Source organism: Podarcis liolepis (genome assembly GCF_965112155.1).
Source record: "Podarcis liolepis genome assembly, chromosome: 2".
NCBI classification, from domain to species: Eukaryota; Metazoa; Chordata; class Lepidosauria; order Squamata; family Lacertidae; genus Podarcis; species Podarcis liolepis.
In genome coordinates, this window is record NC_139555.1 from 63405890 (window position 1) to 63431426 (window position 25537).

Below are 25537 nucleotides of genomic sequence, written 5' to 3' on the forward strand. Positions count from 1 at the left end.
ACGAAAAAGATTAGGAAAATAAGAAACTGGAAAAATAAAAATGGCAGATCGGCCCATCCCTACCCCAATGCCCTTTCCTCCTTTTTAAAATTTACTTGATCCTATTTTGCTTAATGCCTCAACTCCACTCCTTGCATGTATCCTGCCAAATGCTTCCATTCACATTCTCAAAGGCCTCACCCTCTATATGCCAAGGGGAACCAAGGCGGAGAGAAAAGAAGATGGAGAGAGGACAAATTTGTTCAAAAGGGATGGGAGCCCCTATGTCCCGCCAGCCTGGGCAATCCTCAAATGTCAATTAAAGCTTTCCAGCAGAGCACTGAGCCACTTTGAATTTGCATGCAGCCGCAGGAGTGATTTGGAAACTGTTGGGGATGGGGTGGAAATCTGCATAGGTTCCCCATGACCAAAGTGGGGAGAGGAGGGCAGAGGTGGGTGGTCGGAGAGAAAGAAGGTTGGGCTCCACATCTTATGAAATACATTCAAATGAGGCAGAAACAAACCTACACAGTGACTCTGGATTTGCCTCCCTCCCTGCATTTCTGACTCTCGGCATGGAGCTGGTGCAAGTGTCTGGAAAAAGAGCAAAAGTAAGTAGATTAGTTTACAAACTGGGGCCTGGGTGGTGGCCAAGAGGCTTTCGCAATTCAATTTTGCCCTGCAAAAGTGCAAAAAGTGTGCAAAGCACCGTTTTCAAAAGTGTGACAAATGTGAGAAGAAAAAAACTGAACATAGGAACCGGGAAAAGGGCTGGAGTAGAACCGAGGTGTCCTCCAAGAGAGGAGAACGATTCACTGAGAGAGCCAAAACAAGCGACAGTGAGTACTGAAGAAGCACGTTTTGAAAAGGGAAATCCTGAGAAGGGTAAGTGAATGATACTGTAAATGAATGACCCGAGTGTAAGTGCATGATTTTGTTGATTTAAAAGCAACACCTGGTTGGTGCTGTGTTGTAATCTATGGTGAAAATGCTTTCTTGTCATTTTAGTTCCACATACTAAGAGGAAGTTCATGCATTGCCTCACAGATTTGCCAGTTACACCTGTTAGCTGAATAATAATGCACATCAAAATTGGGATGGGGGTGGGGCTAAAGAAAGGAATGCATGAATGGAAAATGATAGTAAACTGCAAGAACCAGCTACGAAATGATTTTAGGCAGATTTCAAATTAAGCTGGAATCCCAGGAGGGTTAGGATGCAGTGCACATCCAGCCCATGGGGCAATAGCCAATGGACATTCCGTGGACAGCCAGACTTAATATCTGACAGAGGAGGCAGGAAGAACAACATAGAGACATGAGCTGCCCTAATCAAAGTAATGGAGTATGCTGAAATGGCCAAATTAACTGGGAAACTTAGAAATCAAGACCGTAACAAATATAAAAAAGAATGAAAAATGTTTATTGCTTATGTACAAAATCATTGTAAGGAAGTTAATACATTAGTAGGATTTTTAAAACACTTGTAAGATTATGGAGAATATTTAAATTTGGAGATAATCAAAGATAAAGACGTTATTGATATGCATAAATTAAGACAATACAAAGGATCCCTCGACTTCCCTCTACTCCAGTCTTCTTCAACCTCAGCCCTCCAGATGTTTTGAGACTACAATTCCCATCATTCCTGACCACTGGTCCTGCTAGCTAGGAATCATGGGAGTTGTAGGCCAAAAACATCTGGAGGGCTGAGGTTGAAGAAGACTGGAGTAGAGGGAAGTCGAGGGATTTGAGTAATTCCAAAACATGGATTTAATACTATGTGAATACAGTTGTTTGAAATTTCTTATTTTATGTTTTTATTTTTACTTTAATGTGATGGTTTTGTTTAATTGTAAAAATTAATAAAAATATTTATAAAAATAAGAAGAAGAAAGACATGAGCTGCCTTACAGTTTAAATTCTTTTTATTTAAAATTGTACACCACAGCAATATGTTTAAGGAACAGTGCTAGAGAAATAGTTTGTACCAAGAGACATCCAGTGTCATACAAATGGACTTCCCTCGGCTCTCCTCCCTCTGCAATCAGCTTTGAAACAACCACGTTCAGAATTCTGCAAGCTGGAGAACTTTCCCTCACAGATGCATTACAATGCGGAACAGTCTGAAGTTCACTGTTAGAATGCTATGTCCCAAGAGGCAAATGTGTGTTCTGGGGACATTTCTTCCCAGACTTTTCTCTGTGGGTGCTCTGTAACTATGGATTACCTTCCCTTTGAGACTTCATTGGCCTCTGTCCTCCCACCCATTCACCTTTCTTTCTAGGCTGGCCGCCAGTTATGTTATCTAACTCAAAACTCAAGTCTATTCTGAGTTTCTGGAACATTAGGCAGAATCTGTGGTGTGTAATATATGAAGGAATGATATGGTCAGCACCATGTCTCATCTCATTTGATTTCTCCACTCCAGTGGCTCCAGTCCCCAGTTATGTGCCAGCTCTTCTGTTAGAGTACACCAACCACCTCAGGCAACACATGCTGAGGGACAGTGACTGCAGCTCCTTAGGTGTTCCTCCTGGTAATTCTCTTGCGTTGGAAGACAAGTGTTGGCCTGTCCCAAACTCTCAGAACTAGCCATTACAGAAATAAAATTCAGTAATGAAAGAAGCCAGACCAACTGGCTTCTGTGCATGGAATGGTGAGGGTGCCATCTTGTCCTTCGTCTTGGGCAGAAAAATGTTTTGAATTGGCTTTGGAGCAGCTGTGATCGTATAGTGGTTAGTGCTCTGCATTGTGGATTGGCCCTGGAGCCTGCTCATATACCAAACCAGCGATTTTCAGGAGTAATGAGTTGTCCTGCCAATTTGCAACAGAGAACGAATTTCCTTAGCTCCTTAACTCTCTGCTAATTGCCTTCATTTGTCTGTCTCCTCCCTTCCACCTCATATATGGGTGGGATATAGCCTTTAGCTAGTGCTACTATAATTTATCTAGGAGGACTTGGGTGTTATTTTTCAGGTGCAGGGTAATAATACCGGCTCCAAATTGAAAAGTACCCGTTTATGTTGGTAGTGGTGGTGATGCAGATCCAAAGATGGGTGGCGGGTTCTGAGCATGGATGAACTGGAGTGTAGTAGTCATTGTGTTTCTAAGATGTGTGAAGCAACAGCTCAAGATTCTACTGGGTCACCCAGCAACTTTAATTCAGTGGTAGTCAATGTGGTATCCTCCAAATATTGTTGGGCTACATCTCCCATCAGCCCTAGACGATATGACCAATGCCATGGACGGTGCAAGATGGAGTCCAACATCTGGAGGGCACAGGATCAGTTGCCCCTACTCTAAACCCTAAAGAATATGCAAGCCATGTGAACAACTAACCTTTTCATATGACTGCAAATATGACTGTATAACACTATGACTGTTCATAGTGAATTGCTTTGTTGTCAGCCTCCAGACTCACAGAAAGCTATAAGCAGCAGATTATCAGATTTGCAGAGGAACAGCCTCTTGGATCCAAAGTTGCAGGGAGGTCCTAGAAGTAACATGTAGAAGATAGGAATGTAGCACATTTTTCACAGCCAATGTGAAATGATATTAAGGTGGCAAGTGTTGTGGGAAGAGCTTTAGTCTGAAAGCCATAGCCAGGGGTATCCAAAAGCTGAAATATGTTTAGATTGTACTTAAGAAAACTTAATTCCCAGGAAGTTTGTCCCATTGAACTCTGAACTGTATGAAGGATTACCTACAGAGTACTACTGTTTCAGGGATGTAGAGCTGGAAGCAGAACGGATAAATCTGCTCTAGTTTTGTGGGTTCAGAGTAATTTTTTCCTCCTCCTTTCCTTTCCACCACAAGGAAAGTCATGTTTCAGTCTAAGTGCACAGGGAATCAATCATTCAGAGCCTGTATAGATCATGAATCAAAACCATTTTGCTATTGAAGACTATGGGTGACCGGCTGGTCCTTGAATTAGTTGCATGTTAGTTAATATCATTGGGGAAAAGTCACCCTGCGATGGTCTGAACTGAACCCCTGATGATAATGCCATTAACTCATGATAGTGCCGTTTCTCTGAAGAAAGAGTTTCAGCCATTGGAGAGTATTGCGTTTTAGACAGTGAAGAATATGCTTGCTGGAGGGATATTCTGCTTGCTATTTCATTCTCATGGACCTCAAAGGTCATCCAGTCCAAACCACAGCTGAGGCAGATTGTCAGGAAGGTTTGCTGATGTTGTTACTGTTTTTATAGTCACACCACTGTTTATGATCTCTCTGGATTCTTTCTTTTTCAGATGTCGATCTCGGATTCCGTGCTCTCCTTCTATCAAATGGTTTCCCGTAGAAAAAGAATAACAGCCGGTGCCTGTAGAGAATCGAACTTGCGTCGCTGCCTTTCCACCTCGGACTTAGTGGCTCTGGGTGTGGGCAGTACTTTGGGTGCAGGGGTGTATCTCTTGGCAGGGGAAGTAGCCAAGACCAGCGCGGGCCCCAGTATCATCATTTCCTTTCTGATTGCTGCTCTGGTGTCCATCCTGGCAGGATTGTGTTATGCTGAGTTTGGAGCCCGGGTGCCTTTGACCGGATCAGCTTATCTCTACAGCTATGTAACAGTTGGAGAGCTGTGGGCATTCGTCACTGGTTGGAACCTGCTGCTCTCCTATATAATTGGTATAAACAAGTTTTGGGCTTCTGTGTTTTGACATCTACAGTGTGGTTTCATTGATAAGCCAAAGAGATGGGCCTAAGAAATAATAACTAGGCAGGCAGAACTTTTTTTAAAAAAAGTTGATGTGAGTTGAATTTGTAGCTCAGAGCATGTGTTATGCATGCAAAAGGTTCCAGGTTCAGACTCTGGTATTTCCAGTAAGGCTGTGAAAGGTCCCATTCTTAATCCCTGGAGCACTGTTGACAGTCAAGAGAAGGGTCTAAGTCAGCTTCATCTGAATGGTTCAGACAACCACATTCACTCATGCCCATTTCATCACTGGAAAACTTGGGTGGCATTCAACTAACTTTTTCTGTTAGTTCAAGGATTAGTGCCAGGGCAAGGGGATGTGTGCCCCCACACTATCCCCAGATCTTCTCTGGAGGCTTGGGAGAATCCGCAGAACAAATTCAGGGGAGAGAACGAGAGAACGTTCTGCTGCAGGAGAAATCCTTGCACTGACGGACTGTTCACCTAAGCACAATGTTGAACACAACCCCTAGACTACACATGGTGTGGATGGAAAAAAATGCTGCATCTCCTGTCAAGAAATGGTCCCCTATTTCTTTTGGGCCTCAGTGAATTTAGTCTGTGGTTTTCCAGCAATGTGATGGGCGCGAGAACTTCCACTACCAATCATTGGCAGCCAGTCATTTATTCATTTGAAATAAGGATTAGCACAAAATCATGAAGAATCCATATGCGAATACAAAATGGCAGTAGAGGAGAATAGGTTAGTATATACTTATTTAAGATGACCACCCTCCAATGTGATACAGTGACAGGACATCTCTCATGGAGAGGTGTGTTTTTTTACTGCAAATAATGTGGTCATTTAAGACACATATTTATCTGACACATTTTGTAACCTGTCCTGATCCAATGAAGGTCAGTATAGAAATGTTTTGAATAATAAAATAAAATCCTATCAATGTCTGATGGCTAAATGTTGCTGCTCATTTGACTTCTAAGGGGATCTTATATGATAGGAGAGCTTCCACTGCAAGTTCAAATCATGGTGGGTGCATCATTCCCAATTGGCAAAAAAGTGGGTTGAGTGATAGCACACTTAAGCTTTTTATTTTGTACTTGTTATTTGGCATAACATAGGTGATGTGTCGTCTGGACTGTCAAAAATGCAGTGTTCCCTATAAAAGCAGGATGAGCGTAAAAACTGCCCCCCCCCCTAAACTGAGATGAAAAGACAGAATGAGGAAAAAGAATTATGCAGCCAAGGGGTGAAATGGGTGAGCACGGAGGCAAGAAGAAAGACATGCTCTTTGTAGTGTCATATATAATGTATGTGCTGCCCACACAGCAGTTTAAGGCTGACATACTTCCTTTGAAAGAGAGTGCTAAAAGGGTACAGCTTCATAGTACACAATGGACATCTTATACCTGAGAATGCTGTTGTTTTGCATGGACCATCAGAGGTCCATAAGCCTTGAAAAGCTGATACTTTATACCTGTGTACATAGAACAGTACATAGGCCCTGCAATATCCCTTATTTTTAAGGCTCGATGTACTGTACCCATATTTGGCAGTGTTATCTTTAAACTGGCTGATTCTCTACAGGTACCTCCAGTGTAGCCAGAGCATGGAGTGCTACTTTCGATGAGCTCCTGGGCAAACGGATCAGCACCTTTTTCAGCACCCATATGGCCATGACCTCTCCAGGACTAGCTGAATACCCTGATATCTTTGCTGTTTGCCTCATTGTCCTACTGACAGGTATGCTTGTACTGATTTTTATTATATTTTTACTATTGTAAGGATCCTTGAAACCCACCCTGTACCAATTTTATTGGAGATTGCCCATTAAATTTTATACATGCAAGGAGTTTTTTCCTTCCCACCATGGGCTTAATGCAACTGTGACAAATTGGTTTTGAATAATAGTAGCATCTCAGTATAGTTTCCAAACCCTGTAATTGTCACCCACGGTAGGGTCGGGGGAGAAATTGACTTCGGTTTGCATTTAGCTTACCTAATTCACATTTTCAGACACAATAAGCCCAATTCTGAAACAATACCCAATTTGCACTTTCTGAAGCCATTCATGAGCACAGCAATCCTTTGAAATTCACACTTATCCAAATTTTGCAGTGCAGTTCTCCAGCCAAGTAATGTGAACAACAATGTGTGTGTATAAATGAATACGCATGAATGACAATAACATCCAAGATGCATTATATATGGGAAAATTGCCTATAAAATTGCATATAAAAATGTTTATAGTAGGAAAAATTCTCACAGAAATGCTTATTAATTTTCCTGGGAATTTCTTCTTAAAAGACATATGCAAACTTGCGGGAATGTGGCAAACTGAATTTAAGATTGGAAAAATGACAAACTGAGAGAAACCAAAACTGGCCTATTCACCCATCCCTACCAACAGGTCTTTTGCATTTACTCTGTTGCTGTCTTTCTTGTTTCTGCTGGACTTGCCACTTGTTCTTTAACAGTTCTCCATGGTTTCAAGCTAGGGTCTTTCTCAGCCTTACCTGAGCTTGCCAAGAATTGAACATGGGACCATCTTCATGCAAAGTCCAGTAGTAAAGGACTAGAGGACATGCTTTGTGGAGCCAGTGTGGTGTAGTGGTTAAGAGCGGTAGACTTGTAATCTGGTGAACCGGGTTCACTTCCCCGCTCCTCCACATGCAGCTGCTGGGTGACCTTGGGCTAGTCACACTTCTCTGAAGTCTCTCAGCCCCACTCACCTCACAGAGTGTTTGTTGTGGGGGAGGAAGGGAAAGGAGAATGTTAGCCGCTTTGAGACTCCTTCAGGTAGTGATGAAGCGGGATATCAAATCCAAAACTCTTCTCTTCTTCTTCTTTCCATGCAGAAGGTCTAATATTCAATTCTTGGCAAGTTCAGGTAAGGATGGGAAACACCCCTGCTCTCAGATTTTCCATATGGTACAAGCAATTGCTCATATCTACTGTACTTTGCAAAGGACACTGCCTCAGGCCTCAATCCATAATAGTTGTGAGGCCCAAGCAATGAGAAATTGTATCCGTTGACTCCTTAGGTCTCCTCTCAGTTGGGGTAAAAGAATCCACCACAGTGAATAAAGTCTTCACAGCTGTCAATGTGCTTGTCCTTCTATTCATTATAATAAGTGGATTTATCAAAGGGGACCTGAAGAATTGGAAGATGAGCAAGAATGATCTGTTAATGACTGCTGCCCTCAGATTTAGGTAAGAGAATGGCCACACAAGCTCTTGGGCTGCAGTAAACACAGGCCACGCGGGTTATATTTCTACAGAGGTTACAAATTATTTAAATATCTATTTGCTGTCCTTTCAGGAAATCCCTAAACAGCTACCTGACTTTGCCTAACGGTAGGACGGATCCATGTCCACCCACCATTTTCCTGCCTCCTTTGCTGTACCTGTCTACCAACTATATCCAATCAGATTCTTCTGACATTGACTTCCTTTATGTCACCTTCCTTGACAGGAACCAATCTGACAATGGAACTTGGGACTTTGGGGCTGGAGGGTTCATGCCCTATGGCTTCAGTGGGACCTTAGCTGGAGCTGCTACCTGCTTCTATGCTTTCATTGGGTTTGACTGCATTGCGACTACAGGTAAGCAAGAAAGGAGACAAATACAAAATGTCCATGACTGATAACCCCATCTGGCAGCTAATAAAGAAAGGAGAAAATATCTATTCACCTCACAAGGGAGCCAGTTGTTATTAAAGCTCTCCTGTGTCCATTTCCCCTCCTAAGAGGAGTGGAATGTGTTGTGACTTAGGCATTGCTGTTGTTGGAACAGAAACCCACAGGCAATCCTTTTGGAATAACCGAAGCACCACGTAAATCTTTGCTTAATCTCTACAGTGACAAGTTAACCATACTCGTGTGAGACAATGTGTGGATTTCAGAATGATGTGTGTTTATGTTTACTAGGGGAAGAAGTAAAGAACCCCACAAAAGCCATCCCAATGGGGATTGTTCTCTCTCTGCTCATCTGCTTCTTAGCCTATTCCGGTGTTTCAGCTGCCTTGACCCTGATGATGCCTTACCACCTTTTGGACACCATGAGCCCTCTGCCAGTGGCTTTTGAATACAATGGATGGAGCATGGCCAAATATGCTGTGGCTGTGGGGTCTCTCTGTGCTCTGACCACCAGGTAAGGACAGGATGTGCAATTTTCCCCATGCTTGCATTTTAAGAATATAAGAAGAATGTTGCTGGATCAGACCAACAGTCTGTTTCCAGCAGAGGCCAGAGAGATGCTTCCAGGAAGCTCATATACAGAGCATAGAAGCAACACACCTCTTCCCCACTGTTTGCTCCCCAATTAGTGATATTTAGAGGTTCTGTTTATCTAACATGATGACTAATTGACCTTGATAGACTGATGCTCTATGAAGTCATCTAATTCACTTCCAGGGCTGTCACTGTATCCTGCGGCAGTAAGTTTTATAAATTAATGGTACCTTTTGTACCTTTTGGATCAGTGTAATTAGCTGACCCCACACACTAGTATTATAAGGGAAAAACACAGTAATCTTCCCTCTCTCATTTTCTCTCTATATATAATTCATAATTTCATAAAACTCTACTATCATGTCTGCCCTTGGATCCTCTTTCTACAAAGCTCTGGTCCTCTGGGTCATAAAGATTTCTGTTTTATGATGATGATAATCATAACATCTCTTTGTGTGTCAGGCATGTTTTGTGCACCAGCTACCAAGGTGCAAGCGTGATTTCACTCATGAGCAGAGATGGAGCTTTGGGGTACAATGAACTCCTAAGGCATTGGTTTGACCTCAAGATCTACAGATCTACACCACTTTGATAATAGCAATTAATAGTTGTAAGACTCATTTCGACTGAAGCACCAGGTAGATCCTGGAAATGTGTTCTCTATGCTTGATAAAGGTCTGCTTTATTGTGTGTAATGCAAGGTCTCTTGCACATCTTGTTGTACAAGAGTCGGGTAAAGAAAAGGAAGAAGAAGCTATGATCTTGAGAATTTTCTTCACTTTCTCTGCCTTCTTGTGTAGCTTGCTAGGTTCTATGTTCCCGATGCCACGGATTTTATTTGCTATGGCCAGGGATGGACTCCTCTTCCAATCTTTGGCCAAAGTGAGCAGCCGACAGAGCCCAGTGATTGCAACTCTGGTGTCTGGAGCTGTTGCAGGTATGCATGGAAAAAGGCTCTAACATTAATTAGACCTCAGAATGAACCTGCCAGTAGACAATGGACTAAGAATCCTACTTTGGACTTGATCTAGTTTAAATATGAAATAAGGAACCTAAGAAGACCCCTGCTGGGTCATATTTGGGTGCACACATAGTCCAAAGCAAGTATGGTCAATGTTGTGTCCTCCAGATGTTGTTGGACTCCAATTCCCATCAGCACCATTCACTGTGGTCAGTTGTCAGGGATGATGGGATTTGGAGTCAATAAACATCTGGAAGGCACCATATTGGTTTTCCCTACTTGAAAGCACTACTGGCCTCGGCCCAGTATACCTGAAGGAGCGTCTCCACCCCCATCGTTCTGCCCGGACGCTGAGGTCCAGCGCTGAGGGCCTTCTGGCGGTTCCCTCATTGCGAGAAGCAAAGCTACAGGGAACCAGGCAGAGGGCCTTTTCGGTAGTGGCGCCCGCCCTGTGGAACGCCCTCCCATCAGATGTCAAAACGATAAACAACTACCTGACATTCAGAAGACATCTTAAGGCAGCCCTGTTCAGGGAAGTTTTTAATGTATGATATTTTAGTGTTTTTGGGTTTCTATGGAAGCCGCCCAGAGTGGCTGGGGAAACCCAGCCAGATGGGCGGGGTACAAATAATAAATTATTATTATTATTGTTGTTGTTGTTGTTGTTGTTGTTGTTGTTGTTGTTGTTGCTGCTGCTTTAAAAAAATTTATTGCCCAGAAAGCAGAAAGACGAGGAAAAGTTTCCTACCGTCCTTTTTTATTCAGTATTTACAGAGAGAGGCTATAGAACCCAGCCTCTTGGATAATGGTGATGTCCCAAGTAAATCTCCACCCCGCCCCCCGTCTCACCCACTTCCTCATTCGTCACTTCTACGTGTGCTGCCCTCTGTCTTTGAGCTCGTTGCTCTCCTACTTTTAAGGCTTTCCGGGTTCTGGGAGAGGGAGGGGCTGGGATGCTTTCTAATGATACCGTGCCAGCCAGCTGCTGTTCCGATTGTGCCTCCTCCTCCTCCTCTCCCATTATTTCCCAGCTTTTCCCCTCATCTGCCTCTGAGCTATGATGTCCCAGAAACCACTGTTGTAAATCTATACTGTCTTCCTCTTCTTCCTCCTTGGGAGGGTCAGGATGGGGAGGCAGTCTCCACCATTCCTCCTCCACCCAGTCCCTGATCCCCTCGTTGAAAGGAGGTCGCCAGACCTGTACTCTCCTTGACGGGAGGGAAGCTCTCTGGGAAAGGGTTTCTGCAGGAGACCATATCTTCATCTACAAGGCTACAAGAATTAGCAGAAAATATTTGGTGGTGTTTTCTACAGGCCCTCTTCCTTCTTCTCACAGGTTTAATGGCTTTCCTTTTTGATCTGAGGGCCTTGATTGATATGATGTCCATTGGGACATTGCTGGCCTACACACTAGTAGCTGTCTGTGTGCTTCTCCTCAGGTAATGAGTTGTTCATTATTTATTTCTCTCTGATGCAGATATGGAGTGCTCATCATGACAACATCCCATTGTAATATAAATGTCATTCCAGAGAAGTAGCTTCATTGGTCTGTTTTACTTTTTTTTAAAAAGATCCTCCACCTATTGTAGGATAAATAAAACACCTTCTGGAGCTGGCTTCTGAGGTAGCTATGGTGAAAATGGAAGCAGGGCAATCTTTATTCCAGATTAGTTAATCTAGAATACATGTCTGCGGCTCTTTCTATTATCAACACTGTCTGCACTCATGAGATCTCCAACAGGCTACCCCTGATGAAATGCAGGGGAAATCAAAATTGGCTGGGTAGAATTTCAAACCATACTAGACTAGCTTCTATTTTACACATTTTAAACGGCCATGGCATTAATTCAGGGCACGCCCTTGCCATACTGACAGTGATGCAATTGTTTAGCAGCTGTTTCGTCTGCTTTGTAGCAATTATCTCCTTGAAACTAGTAAGATATCATTGGGAACAGCCTTTGGATTTCTCAACCACACGCACAAGTAGATGATAAAAGAAGAGAGAACAATTCATCATAAAAGAGATTATTCAATTGCAAGGCACAGTCTGCAAGGCCTCCTTTGGCATCTCTTTGTTCAGAATCTTGTTGCATGTGAGTGAATGTCATCTTTACCTTCTTTCTTTGAGCTGGACATTCTTGGAAACCTTGCACTGCCAAGACCACTTCTACCGTCAGCCAGGGATGCTGCAGATTCCACTGACAAAGCAATCTGGACAAAAGGCAGATACTAACTGATGTGTTCATTGATGTTTAACTTGCTTTGCAGGTACCAACCTGATCCCAGCTCCCTTGGCCCACCAGAAAAGAAAGGCCGAAGCAGAATACCTTGGGTGGACCTCCTCATCCATCCTCAGATGATCCCGAACCAGAGTTCCTCCACATTAGTGTCCCATTCTGTGCTTGTCATTGGTGAGTATTGGAGCATCAGTTGGAGGGGGGAATGCAGTTTGCATTTACAGGCAAACTTGCCTGATTCAAGCTTTGGGAAATGATACCTGGCCGCTGTAAAAATTTGCACTTCTTTGAATTTTGCAGTGTATACAAGTTATGCAATGACCAAGTAATGTATACACCAATGCATTAGGTAATGGAAAATAAAAATATTAGGAAAATGTGCTTTGTAAAAAATGTGTCTATGAGGCAACTTTGCATTTAAAAAGTTACTATTAGAAGAAAATTCTCACTGAAAAATGCAGGTGAACTTTCATGAGGGTGTAACGAAAGAAATCACAAACTGATGTGGAAATTGTACTTCAGATTGGAAAAATAAGAAATGAGGTCTTGAAGTTAAGGGAGCAGGGTGAAACCAAGCAAGGAGCTGTTAACTATAAAGAATCGCCCTGCTTAGTTATTACAGACCTCACTTGAAACAAGCACAAATAACCGGTTCATAACATTATCCGGTCAACTGAGCCTTGCCTTTTTGATTAGTTCTCTTCCAGTGCACTTCTTGTGGTGCATGGGGTGGTCTTTTGTTCCAGGAAGATGCCCCCTGCTTCCTCACAGCATGGTTTTCAGAGTCCATTTTCTCTCCAGCTGTCCTAGTCTGCATCACATGTGTGCTGAGCACAGCAGGACTGCCATGTTTGTTATCTGGAGGTGCCTGGTGTGTCACCTGCCTTGTTCTCCTCTTCCTGGGGATTCTGGTGGTGTCCCTAATCATCTGGAGGCAGCCGCACAGCCAGAAGACAGCAGACTTCACGGTAAGGAAGAGACTTCATAATTGACACTGCCTAGCAAGCCTCATGACTATGTTTGACGTGTTGTGGATGTTCACGGGAAGCATGCATCTACCTGGGAGTAACTCAACACACAGGATTGCACTATAAGGGTGTGCAGAGAAATACCTGTCAACAGGGGGTTTTCTCTGTGGGGTGAGATCCACTTCTTACCACCTTTGCTTCTGACCTGAGGGCTGTTTATCTGCTCCTCATTGTCCTTCCCAATGCAGCCTGTGTATTGTGTGTGTGTGTGCGCGCGTGCGCGTGTGTGCATGCCAGCTTGCCAATATCCTCCTTAAATTGCGGTAAACTGGGCACAGCACTCCAGGTGTGGGGGTACTTTTCTCCTTGCATGCTCTCTCAGAGTTACCAAGGGAATAATATTCTTTTTGTACCGTTAATGTCTAATCTCAAAATACCTCTGCACTCGTTTAGGTTCCCTGTCAGCCATTCTTGCCCATCCTCAGTGTCCTGGTCAATAGCTACCTAATGGTCCAACTCAGCGGTGACACCTGGCTTCGGTACATGGTGTGGATGGCTATTGGTAAGCCTTTAAGAAATGTGCCACAATTCAGGGAACTTCAGGAAATAATAATGATTTGGAAAGTAAGTGTCTTCTGAATTTATTATAAGGCAGTGCTACCTAGCTCGTATCCGGACTAATACAAGATGGGCATCAGGTTTGGCAGTGCCCTGACCACCACGGTGGGTGTGTTTGGACCCCCTACCCTTCCTTCTTTTGCCAGGATTAGGCAGCACGGCAGCAAAGATGCTGGTCTAGCTGCTGAACCAACCATTGCATTTTCTAATATTTTGCTCCTTCTCATGGAATTGGTTCATGCATACCTGCTGGTCACTTGATGACTACAGTATCAGCACTGTAGCAGACCTGAGGTGCAGCCAAGCAGCAGGGTATGTAAATTATATAAAACTGATGTGTTTAAATGGTCCACCATTGATCTAATTCTAGAGCTGTCACATCACACTGCATTGCCTCAAATACAGTGCTTTTCAACAGAGATAGTTCAGATGTTCAACAAGGCAAGCCAGTCAGCAAGTGCTGAGTAACTAAGAGAAATCAAATTAAATCCATTTATGTGTGACTTAGTCGGTGAAGGAATTTATACCTAGAAAATGACAGTTACAGAAGAGCATTTCATCTGTAGGCTAAATCAGGGGTAGCCAACAGGGTGCCCTCCAGACTTTGTGGACTACAACTCCCATAATCCCCTGGCATTGCCCATGCTGGTGGGGCTGACGGGAGCTGTAGTCCAAAACATCCATAGGGCACCAAGTTGGCTAACCTGAGCTAAATGTCCTGATGTGATTTCAAATGAAGGAGCTTTCTCTAATACGGATATATTTGCGAGGGGGAGGGCCTATCTGGGGCATTGTTGGTTCACCTTGTCCTCTTATGTGCTGTAGGCTTCCTAATTTACTTTGGCTACGGGATCCACCACAGTGCAGAGAGATCCAGCCACCAAGATCCATCCCCAGAGAAGACAAAGCAGGCAACAAGTGACATGGATCCAGCTGTCACCTGGGAAAAATAACTCTGTGGTGTGGAGCAACTATCTTCCCTGGTGAAAGGACTTCATAAGAATGGGATTTCACCCTTCCCTTAACTATCTAGAGATGTGTCTATTTATAGCATTCCAACCTGGTGCTCTCCAGATGTTTTGGGCAACAACTCCCATCAGCTCTGGCCAGTGCAGCTATACGTGCCGGGATTAATGGGAGTTGTAGTCCAAAACACCTGGAAGGTATGAGGTTGAGGAAGGCTACTCTTGAGCGAAACAAATAATTGGATACTCAGTTAAGTAATGCATGCAATTCATATCCATTGGCTGAGCAGGTGTAGCATCGTGGCTGAGTTCACCAACAAGCTGAGTTATTGGATGAATGGAACAAGGTTCATTGGTGCAACAGGACTTTCCCCCCACCCCCTAAAACTGCTCTGCAGGGTTTGGGGAAGCCACAGAACAGGTTTAATGGGGAGAAGTCCCATTGCACAAGTGGATCTTGTTCTGTACCCCCATTTAGCATGGTTTCGTTAGACAAGCTGCAGTTCCCACAGCTTTGCTCCTCGCCTCCCCAAATCTGCAATGTGGGGATAATGGCAATAACAGTGGCACATCTGGTTGTGCAGGTTTATAAGCTATTCAGGAAGTTTCCCTGCTGCCCAGTTGGCATTGGCCTTCCAAGGCATGGAGGGTAGCTGAGCTGGCAGCAGAGACACCTCTGATGGGCCACATCCCCTCACTCCCTCCTGTGATTCTAATCACATGGGGGAAGCTGAATACCCAAAGGGAACTCCATCCAGAGCCCCGTACCAAATACACACACTTCATAAAGGCAATCAAATGGATGGCAGACCCGGCCAATACCTGGCAGCGGGTCTTTCCTAGGGCTACCACTTTCCAGTGAGGCTTAGCAAAATCCTGACTGGACATACCTGAAAAAGAGGGGGATCTGCTCTTCCTCATGTTCCAGAGAGGGCAAAGCTGGGCACTGTAGTTTATCCCAAGTTTATGCACAACAGACCTCTGTCTTCTACTGCTCACCCAGTTTTGCTTGCTGAAATTTGAAATGCGCTTTATCCCGCAGAAGTGTCTGTAGTTGTGCATTCCTTGGGGTTTGGGAGCAAACAATGCTAAAGTTGCGACAAACTTTGTTTAGACCATCTGTTTCAAATTCCCCATTTTCACTCATCTAAAACTAATAAAAAGGAACTTTTATTGTTGTTATCATTTATTATCTTACAATTAATTGATAAAAGTCACAGCTTATTTATTGAATCATGCTTGCGCACGAACTAATTTGCTCAAAAGCAGGTTGTTGCACGTGCTTAAGTGTCACAGGTTTTCCCGAAGTTACTCGCAGAATGGTGGTGCAACATGCCATTATTTACTTCAGTCTGTTGCTTGTGATGTGCCAAAAAGTTTTTCCTGTATTTTTTGTAACCATTGCCCCATCAGTTAATGAGCAAATATATTGCTACCATTTAACCTTCTGTTCTATTCATGCTCAATACCATTACAAATACTGACTTTGGGTGCGTTCAGGTGTCATTCTACAACACTTGCCAAATTTTGATGATCCTAATGGTTTGTTTTAGACCATTAGAATCTGTATGTGTGGTTTCTCATTTAGTGTGCATGAAGCCAGCGACACAGAAAACCGAGAGAGAGAGAGAGAGAGTTTATAACAAATCAGTTTTTAAATTCTGAAAAATATATATCTGAAGGCTCTTTTTTGATCTGGTCAAATGGAAATCCAGATAAGAAATAGGGGCGGGATTCACTTCATTGAGTCCAGTCAGAGAAAGCCCTGCTTTGCTTGCTAAAAAGGAATTTCCCCTGCCTCCACCTGTACCCAGGAGTGCGAGGGAAAGGAGGATCGTTCCATCTGGCCAGCTGCAATACTTGCAACAAGGAGTTGTTCACCATAGTGTGACCTTTAATTTCACCTTAGATATTTATGTCCCAGACTCCCAGTTGTATAGTCACAGCAATATACTGGTAAGCTGTGTGTGTGTGTGTGTGTGTGTGTGTGTGTCTGTGTCTGTGTCTGTCTGTCTGTCTGTCTGTGTCTGTCTGTGCCAGCATAACTCCAATTTAAGCAGAGTTTAAGACAGATTTACCAGTTATATGTGCATAATATGTCCAGTATATCAAAAGATCTGCCAAAAGACATTCACTTTAAAGATGCTGTAAAGTATTCATATTTTAATATCTTTGTTACATTTGTAGACTGTCCTTTCTTCAAGGATCTCATCTTAGTATTCAGAGGATCTGATGACTATCTGCAGCTTTACAGCATCTCTGGAGCTGTACTGGGAGGAGGAGGGTGGGAGAATTTTGGTTCAATACCTATCTGGTCCAGGGTTCCTGAAACAATATGTATCCTAAAATACAGCTATATATTAGTGAAAGTAACATAGAAAAAATGCATCGAATTAGGGGGAATTGCTTGGGGGAATAGAATATTGGGCAAAATATACAAAAATGTGTATCACTATGAGAAATTCAAACTGAAACTCTGAGAAATTTCTATAAGGACTTTTAAAAATAAACAAATCTCATAATGATGATGTGGAGAACTGAATATTAGAGAAATGAAGAACTGAGAAAACAGAAATGAAGAGACTCTTCCATCTCTAATGGAGAGAGGCCACTGGTCCTCGCCTGAGCTACTTTCATTAAATCTAAGAAACATCAACTCTTTTCTCTGCCCACCCCCCACTGCTTTCTGTGGAATGCATCTGAAAAGGGATCAGCCATAATATTTTGTAATTGGAAATTGTTGGTTTTAAGCCTGGAGCGCGTCTGACAGAGTGCTGCACTGAATAGGCCTATTCACCTCCCCTGTCGGATCCTGACCCCTTGCGGCATTCATGTGTGAAAGGGGTTTTGTTGAAAGGGGCAAGCCATGAGTTTGCTTTGCTTTGAAATCTCCTTCCTACCCCCGACTACCCACCCCCTCGCCTTCCCCGCCCACCAAAGAGAACACTTTGGTGTGAGATTTCTTCTAGGCTGTGAAAGTTGCAGCAGCACATAGCAACTTTGCCACTTGTAAATTGGCTGTGCAGAGACACATTTTCTTGTCTCTGGTTCGTCCCAGGATGAATTTCAAAGTGCTGGCTGTTTGGAGCTGCTTCACTCTCCTCTTTGTTTGGGGTAAGTCTTGTTTTCCTTTGTCCTTTGTCCCTCTGTGTTCCTACGATTCCTCTCCCTTCTCTAGCAGAAAAATAAATGTTAAAATGCTCAGGGCATTTCTCCATTTCCCACACAAGGAATTTCTTGTGGGGAGCATGAACACCCACAGCCTCTCATTGGTGCCGTACACCAGGAGCTAATCTGGGGTAGAGATCAGCTCCTGAGCTTTGACCTGGACTTGGACTAGATTGCAAGTGCAGATTTCCTACATGTCCAAACAATTGGGAACACTGCTATAAATATGGGAAGGGTAGAGGCGTACCTAGGCTCCTTTGAACCCTTGGCAAGGAGCTGTATTGGCACCCTCCTACAGAAAATACCCACTTTACCACAATAACCACATTAGAAATTACTACATTTTACATGACCCAAATACTTGAAGCATCCAGAATGAGGGCAATGCGAGGAGGAAGGGCAAAACAACCCCAAATGCCCTTGTGTCGTGGTGCAAGAAGGATAGGAAACTTCTTCCGCTTTTGATCTTATCATTGCAGCATCACTGTGTTGTCACACAGTGACACTCCATAGTCTGATAGGTCCTTTTTGGGTACCTGCCCTTGCCCCGAACCAACCCCTAGGTACACCTCTGGTGAAGGGGCAGTCAAGAGAACAAAGCTACTCAGCAAACTTGCAGGATCAACATTCGCCAGAAGATTTGCTGAACATGATATATCAGGACCGTTTGAGAATGTCATGGTTTGGGTGGACTATGCATGCAGATACATGCATTTTGCAAAGAGTCCAAAATTTTAATTTGAGTTTTTTTTAGAGCGGGAGAAATTCATTCTGCAGGCAAAGATAGGAAGCCTCCTTTAAGGCAAGATGTTCTGTGAACCACTAGGCTGGCAACTTGTTCCAGTGCTTGTGGATCTCATTTGGGCTCAAGTCCAGAAACAATAGCAGATGGTGTGGTGGGGCTCACCTGTCAGGTGAGTCGCTGGCTGCTGCTTGCCAGGAGGGGTAAGGTGGCAGCAAGATCTGTGGGATGCAAATGTACCAGTGGAGCCAATTGGGGGCTCTTGCCCATGCATGTGCACCATGCCACCTCCAACCAGGTGCTCTCCAGCTGTTTTGGACTACAACTCCCATCAGTCCCGGCCAGCACAGCAGCACTGACAAGGGTTGATGGGAGTTGTAGTCCAAAGCAGTTGAAAGGCACGCACTTGGGAGAAGCTTAATATCTGTTAGTGTATTGTGTACAGTAGTATACCTTGGAAGTTGAATGGAATCTGTTCTGGAAGTCCATTGGACTTCCAAAACATTCAGAAACCAAGGCACGGCTTCTGATTGACTGCAGGAAGCTCCTGCAGTCAATCAGAAGCCATGGAAGTCACGTTGGATGTTCGGGTTCCAAAGAACGTTCGCAAACCAGAACACTCATTTCTGGGTTTGCGGCATTTGGGAGCCTAAACGTTTGACTTGCAAGGCATTCAACTTCCAAGGTAACTCTTTGTATTCAATTGGCAATAGTCCTGAAAGGTGTGGCAAGATGACGTTCATAAATAGAAAGTTTTAAAAAATAGGATTGGTGCAAGAGACTGGTGACACCAGTCCTATGTCATGTATATATGAAGTGAAGGTCAAGGCCACTACTGTAATATTTCATATAAATGTTTCTCTTCGTAGCTGAATGCCAAAAAGAAAAGCCTTCGAAAGCTATGGAGAAGGCAGCCACGAAGGAGCTGAAAGCCAGTGGCTCCAAATTTCCCAAAGTGCCAAGTAAAAAACTTAAACAGGGGCCTCCAAAGTTTCTAAAGAAAAGCCAAGTTAAAGCCACGACTGTTCCCAGGGAAGGGAAGCCGACCATTCTGACCAGGGCAGTGGCAAAGGGGCAGTTCCAGAAGGTGTCCAATACGCTGGTGCTAAGAGCAGGCGAAGCCCTCGACTTGCGCTGCAAAGGAAAGGCGGTCAAATGGAGATACCCTCCCTACTTGGACGATGACGACGTGGAGAGGCGACTGCGGTGAGCATGTTGATGGCAACTGCTTGTGTTAGATAGATGTGACGTGGTCTTGCGTTCAGTGGTGAATGTGCTTATGGATGGAATGTCCCAGGTCTGGAGGGGAAAGCTCTTCCTTGCCTCATCTTTGCCCTTGTCTCTTTCAGAATCAAACACTTTGAGAGGCACAGTCAGCTGACCGTTGCCAATTCCACCGCGGCAGACACGGGCGAGTACAGCTGCTGGTCCTTCCAGTGCCGTGACAGCGAGTGTCGTGATGGAGAGGACAAGATGGGCAAAACATTCATCTTCTTCACAGGCCAGGCTTTTTTCTTGGTTTAAGGTGGTGGTGGTGGGGTGGACCTCTTCCTCCCTGCTTCTGGTCTCCCCTTTCCTAGTCATTATTTCCTAAGACACCCCCACACACTTATGAGGGTCACTTGACAATACTGGGCAGGGCCAGAAGAAAACTGGGTGGAGCTGCAAATGTGAATATTGCATCTGTGCAGTTGGCTACTTTTAAACACACTTACAGCACCACCAGCCATCCTCGGTCCATGCATATTCCATCCGGAGGGTGAGAGGAGGACTGGTAAATGAAATGGCTGTGGAGGGGGGTTGGGTATGGCCTGGGGATTAGTCCAAAGGTGCCATTTCAAAAGCTGGGAACCGTTTTTGTTGAGAGGCAGCAGCTTTTTTGACAAATGATTGCATGTGGATTTTCTAGAGAGGCTATAGATGACAATAATGTATGGCCCTGCCCAGGAGAAGACGCTGTCTCTGCACATCCAAGCACCCCTTTCTGTTTTCCCCTCAGATCCTCAGGAGCTATTTGTGCCCACAGAAGATTACTATGAAGTGATTCAGCTGCGTACAAACCACCCCACCCTCCTGCCGTGCCAGGTGACAAATCCAGCAGCCAAAGTGACGCTGCACCGGGAGTTCCCCCCTGAGAAAGTGCTTGTGGATGGACTAGACATCTCGCATGATGTGAAGAGGGGCTTCATCATCCACCGCCCACAACCTTCCCATGCCGGCTCCCTTTTCTGCATGGCCAATGTGGATGGGGTGAGGCAGATCTCCACAAAATACATGCTGATTTATGTGAACTGTAAGTTGCCTTAACAATTAATCATCTATCTCTCTATCTCCCAAGTGTGTGTATGTGTATAAGAGAGAGAGGGAGAAAGAAAAGCCCACCAATCTGCTTGCCTTTTTCATTTTAATGTTTTTTTAAAACTCAGCTTGTAAAAAAAGTTCAGCTAATCCAGCGGTTATCAACCTGTGGGTCCCCCGATGTTGTTGGACTACAACTCCCATCATCCTTGAGCTCTGGCCTTGCTAGCTAGGGATGATGGGAGTTGTAGTTCAACAACATCTGGGGACCCACAGGTTGAGAAAGGCTCAACAGTTCCATTCTTTTGCAAAAGGGAATGTGACTATGAGAATACAGGTGTGTTCATTCTATCCAAGGGGTGTGCTTATGCTCAGGGAGATTGTCATGCTGATCAAGGAAAAGGAGTCTTGGTTTGCTGACCACAGGTTGCAAAGGAATGCCCAAAACTGATTCTAACCTTGGACTGCCGGGTTAGCGCCTCCGGCAATGGCGGATTTCCTCTGATCGGGAGGAATCCGCTCCGTGGAAATTAGGGTCTGGACCGCCACAGCGAGGCGGAGACCCATTAAAAACCACAGGCGGGAGAAGCCTGTGGACGTGGGATTCGGTTGGCACCTTTTGCGCCTCCCCTACTCACGGGGAAACCCGGTTTCGGGGATCCGGAGCGACGTGGGGTGAGCGGCGCGGTGCTTTGAATTGACTGCTTCTTTCACGGAGTGAAGCAGCATTGCTGTTGCCGGAGAGCGCTGACTTTTTCCTGTGGACAATTGGACTCTAAACAACTACCCGTGAGTAGAACGGAAAATTGGATCTCTAAGTATCTTAATTTGGCATCAAAACGGGAAGGTTCCAAACAGGAAGTCCGCCTTCCTCTTTTGTAAATAGATTGAAGCAAAGACGTTGCAAGCTAAAGCCTGGAAAGTCTCTTTGTAAAGGATTAAATCTCCATCGGTTAAAATTACTAACCCCCCCTTGGAAGCAGGAGAAGAGGGGGAAAATTTTAGATCGTTCAAGCAGGAGAGAGAGTGAAGAAAGATAAATTACCACTGTTTCGAACCTGGGAACGGGCTGCCAGCAAGATTGACGTTTTGGGAAAGTTCATTGACTGTGAATAAAACGTATGTTGATAGATTATTAAATAAGAGAAATATATTGTTTCCATTGTTTCCTTTTGCACTTAAAAAGGAGTAAAAAAATAACTGAAAATCGAAACTAACTTTGTTGCTGGATCTGCGCTTAAAAGGATGGATACAAATAGTAATTGTTTCCTCTAGAGGGAGCTTTTGAAACTGTTGCAGGAGTGGAGCTGGGGAATTTTCCAGCTGTAGAGATTAAAGACCGTGAGAATCAGAGATTGACCTTGGACAAGAATGTTGACAGAAGAAGCCTTGGTGATTGCATTTTGCAAGACAAGTGCTTTATTGGAATAGCTTCATGAGAAGACGGACGTGATGATTATTAAAATTGACAATTTGAGACAGAAAATGACTGATTGGGGACAAAAAGTGAATACCTATGCAGAAACTACTCAGGATTTGATTCAGGAATCTGTTTTGACATGGCAAGCTGTGGAGAAGACAAAGGAGAAAGTTGTTGTTGAACCTCAAGTAATTCAAGTGGAGAGAGCCCCAGCCTCACAGAGGCAATTTGATGAACATAAGCTGCTGCCTTTTATGATCAAATCTAGAGAAAGCCAGATTTGGTGGGATGGAGCCCCGCTTGGATTGGAGAAGGAAAGTTGGATAGATCCTCTTATTCAGGGATGTTCTGGCCTTTGGGATTTGGATTTGGGTCAGGGGGAGATTGGCGCTCTGAAATATCTTTTGGACTTTAGTTCTGACTATGGAGAATGGGCTGACCTGTCGAGAAGGAATAAAGACATTGTTAGGTTGGAGTTTCCCCGAGATCTACTCCTCAGCGCCAAAGGAAGGAAATTAAGAACAAGATCAGCAGAAGATAAAGCAAAGTGCATATATAAATATGAAGAAGATCTGCAGAAGGGACATGGAAAAGAGTTAAGAGCCTCAGACAGAAGGTCACCAGGTTGATGGACCATATGGAATTGATAGAAAGGACTGACAGAATCCGAGACCAGGGAGAAGAGACGGTGGAAGAAGATTGGAAAAAAGTTTTTTTTTAAAAAAAAATATTTAGAGAAATGTTGCAAAATTAATGAGTGTTAGAAAAATGTTGGAATGAAATTATATGGCTTTAGTAGAAATGTTATAAGGAGTTAAGTATAAATAAGTTTTAGGGTTTAAATGGTAAGATAAGGTTAAAATAAATTAAGATAATTAAATGACAGAAAACAGTGAAAGATGGAAAGGATTTGCTGAAATAATTAATAACTAGAACACAAAAAGGGAGGTGTAGGAGGTCGATGAAATAAGTTAATGAAAGATAAAAATATGGAAATATTGGATGTGTTTTTAATTGTTTTTGCTTTTGTTTTTATTTTGATGTATTGTGTCTTTTGCTTTTTTATATGTATTGTAATGTATTGATTTGTATTGTTTATTTTTTCTCTTTTTTACTTCTCTCTTTAATTCTTAAACTTTTAATACATATTATTTAAAAAAACAAACTGATTCTAACCTAATTTAAAATAATTTATATACAACTCCCAGGCAATCAGGACCCAGGCAGAATCTGGGAGAGCCTATGAGAAGGGAGGGGGAAGTATTGTCACTTTCCATGATGTCCACTGAATGAGGCCTTTTTCTCAGGCAAGAAGTAATTCTGATTCGGCAAGGTGTTGGCGGCACCTGTCAAAGTTTGGAGTCATTATTCTATCAGTGACACCTTGATGCAAATATTTGCCCATTGCTGGACTTGCACAAAGGCTACTAGTCAGATTTAGAAGGCTTCACAGGCAAGGCCTTGTCGCAGAGCATCACTAAGGCCGGAGAGAGTGTGGGAGAGGCCTCAGACTCAGGATCCACTGCCCCATTTCCATTCAGCCTGTGCTCCAAGTGGGAGAACTGTAGAATTTTGCCATGCCATGCCTATCTAACAACTCCACAAGGAGCAATGGGGCAGCGGCAGAAACTGATGCCTATATACTGACTTCTTTTGGTGTGTGTTTTATTTCCAACTCTGCAGATCCTTCTTCAGTTCCCAAGCCAGCTATCAGAGCTTCAGGGGCCTCCTTCCGTGTTGGAGACAATTTCAATGTCACGTGCACTGTCTTTGGGGAACCAGAAATTGCTGTCGATTTCACGTGGGAATATCCAGGACAGCAAGTAGGTAACAGGTTGCTGATGGGGTGAGTGGGTGTGGGATAAGAAAAGTGGCTTGTACTGTAACAGTATGGGTCTTTTAAGCCCATCTCCTTTCCTGCTGATCTGTGGAATTTCCCCCTTAGAAATTGAACAAAGGCTAGCCAAACCTACAAACCTAGCCAATGAGAGCGTACAAAGATAAGCTGAATAATGATTGGCCTGACCTCCTCAAATGAGTAGGCCAGAGGCAGAATGAAAACACAAATTGTTCCTCTGCAGATAAACACCAAGCAGCCTTGTCATGCGGTTTGCTTGCACCTGAATAATTTCCAAGTTACAGGAGTGGGTGCCGCTAGAATTCCACACACTGGGAAAAGCCACTGCTAAACTCTCTTGTGCACTGACTACCATGTGGTCTGCCATGTTTCTCAAATAATGTCCTTTCTCATTATTTCAGATTGGCAGACCACCCTATGTTCGTGAACGCACAGATTTGGTGCGACGTGGTGGGCAGGTGCAGCAGGAATCCGAGAGCATCCTTTACGTTGATGAAGCACGTGCTGTGGATGATGGTTTGTACACCTGCACTGCTGAAAATCTGCAAGGAGGCACTGCAGTGTCCACCCGCATTCGCTTGGTTCCAGCCTCACTAGCCCCGAAGAAGGCAAAGTCTGGGTAACCGCCTCTGGTCCTGCATTGCTGAAAGTCCAGGTCCTACTGGAAACCCAAAGACTAGAGGCTGCCATCAAAAACCGAGGGATAAACAGTTGCCTTCTTTTATTTTGTCCTTTACCCTTTTCATGCTTGACTCATTAAAGTAGCACAAATCTTTTTGAAGCAGAGGTAGAGTACCTTTTTGCTCGCAGGGATATTGTGAAAGACAGGTCAACGCTCAAAGATATTCATGACTATTGCCAGAAAAATGCTATCTTGGGAATTCTGGCTCTGTGTGAACATCTTATTCACAGGGCCAAACAAGATTATTAAGATCTATGATCCGATCTCACCCCTCTTTAAATGTTATGTATATATCAGCCTAGAGAGACTCCAGACGGGATTGAGACCATTTGTCTGGTTACGGAGGGTTAACCCTGCAATTTTCCCAATTAAGATGGCTGCCAGCAGCTACGTATATGCCCCGTTATGGCATATATGCGTGTACATGCAACAGCAGTTTCGAAGGCAGATACGCATGAGCAGAATTTCAGTAAGTAGGCGATTTATTTATTTTTTAAAGTCCCCCCAGCACTACAGTCCAAATCTGTATTACCCACATCCATATCTACCCCATAGGTCCTATTGGACAAAATGTAGAGCTGGGAGTTCTTGCCATCTCATCTGCTCTGGCCCTTGTGGAGATGGTAAAACCTTTATCAGGTAGCAATTTGCATCACTGAATGCTACTAAAAAAAAGGAAAGGAAAAAAGGCCTTCACAAAGAAAACTTAAGAGAGAAAACTAGAGGTAGAACAACCAGAGATTTTCCAGGA

At 43.9% G+C, this 25537-nt stretch overlaps 2 protein-coding genes across 9 annotated transcripts; both read left to right on the forward strand.

Moving 5' to 3' along the window:
* Positions 1–437: 437 nt before the first annotated feature.
* Positions 438–15803, forward strand: LOC310699819 (cationic amino acid transporter 2-like). Of its 8 annotated transcripts, none has more exons than XM_083488387.1 (13): positions 2136–2182; positions 4235–4370; positions 4482–4610; positions 6224–6379; positions 7681–7849; positions 8112–8242; positions 8567–8789; positions 9670–9806; positions 11167–11269; positions 12099–12241; positions 12869–13035; positions 13489–13597; positions 14479–15803. In XM_083488387.1, exons 1-13 carry the CDS (start codon positions 2144–2146, stop codon positions 14604–14606), a joined length of 1770 nt encoding a protein of 589 aa, XP_083344513.1. In that variant the 5' UTR covers positions 2136–2143; the 3' UTR covers positions 14607–15803. The 8 variants fall into 8 exon arrangements, with proteins under 8 accessions (XP_083344509.1, XP_083344513.1, XP_083344514.1 ...); XM_083488388.1 differs by having other exon boundaries at positions 4235–4361; XM_083488383.1 differs by lacking the exon at positions 2136–2182 and adding an exon at positions 438–590 and having other exon boundaries at positions 4235–4610.
* A 1737-nt stretch (positions 15804–17540) lies between these two features.
* Positions 17541–25476, forward strand: LOC310699909 (platelet-derived growth factor receptor-like protein). Its single transcript, XM_083488588.1, has 6 exons — positions 17541–17732; positions 19398–19734; positions 19878–20029; positions 20528–20821; positions 23930–24069; positions 24506–25476. Exons 1-6 carry the CDS (start codon positions 17678–17680, stop codon positions 24725–24727), a joined length of 1200 nt encoding a protein of 399 aa, XP_083344714.1. The 5' UTR covers positions 17541–17677; the 3' UTR covers positions 24728–25476.
* Positions 25477–25537: the final 61 nt, after the last annotated feature.

Coding starts and splice junctions, on each gene's coding strand:
- LOC310699909 (XM_083488588.1), top strand. CDS start 17,678: ATGAATTTCAAAGTGCTGGCTGTTTGGAGCTGCTTCACTCTCCTCTTT. Junction 17,733..19,397: donor CACTCTCCTCTTTGTTTGGG/GTAAGTCTTGTT, acceptor TTCTCTTCGTAG/CTGAATGCCAAAAAGAAAAG. Junction 19,735..19,877: donor GACGTGGAGAGGCGACTGCG/GTGAGCATGTTG, acceptor TGTCTCTTTCAG/AATCAAACACTTTGAGAGGC.
- LOC310699819 (XM_083488382.1), top strand. CDS start 2,144: ATGTGTGTTCTGGGGACATTTCTTCCCAGACTTTTCTCT. Junction 4,611..6,223: donor GCTGCTCTCCTATATAATTG/GTATAAACAAGT, acceptor GATTCTCTACAG/GTACCTCCAGTGTAGCCAGA. Junction 7,850..8,111: donor ACTGCTGCCCTCAGATTTAG/GTAAGAGAATGG, acceptor CTTCCTTGACAG/GAACCAATCTGACAATGGAA.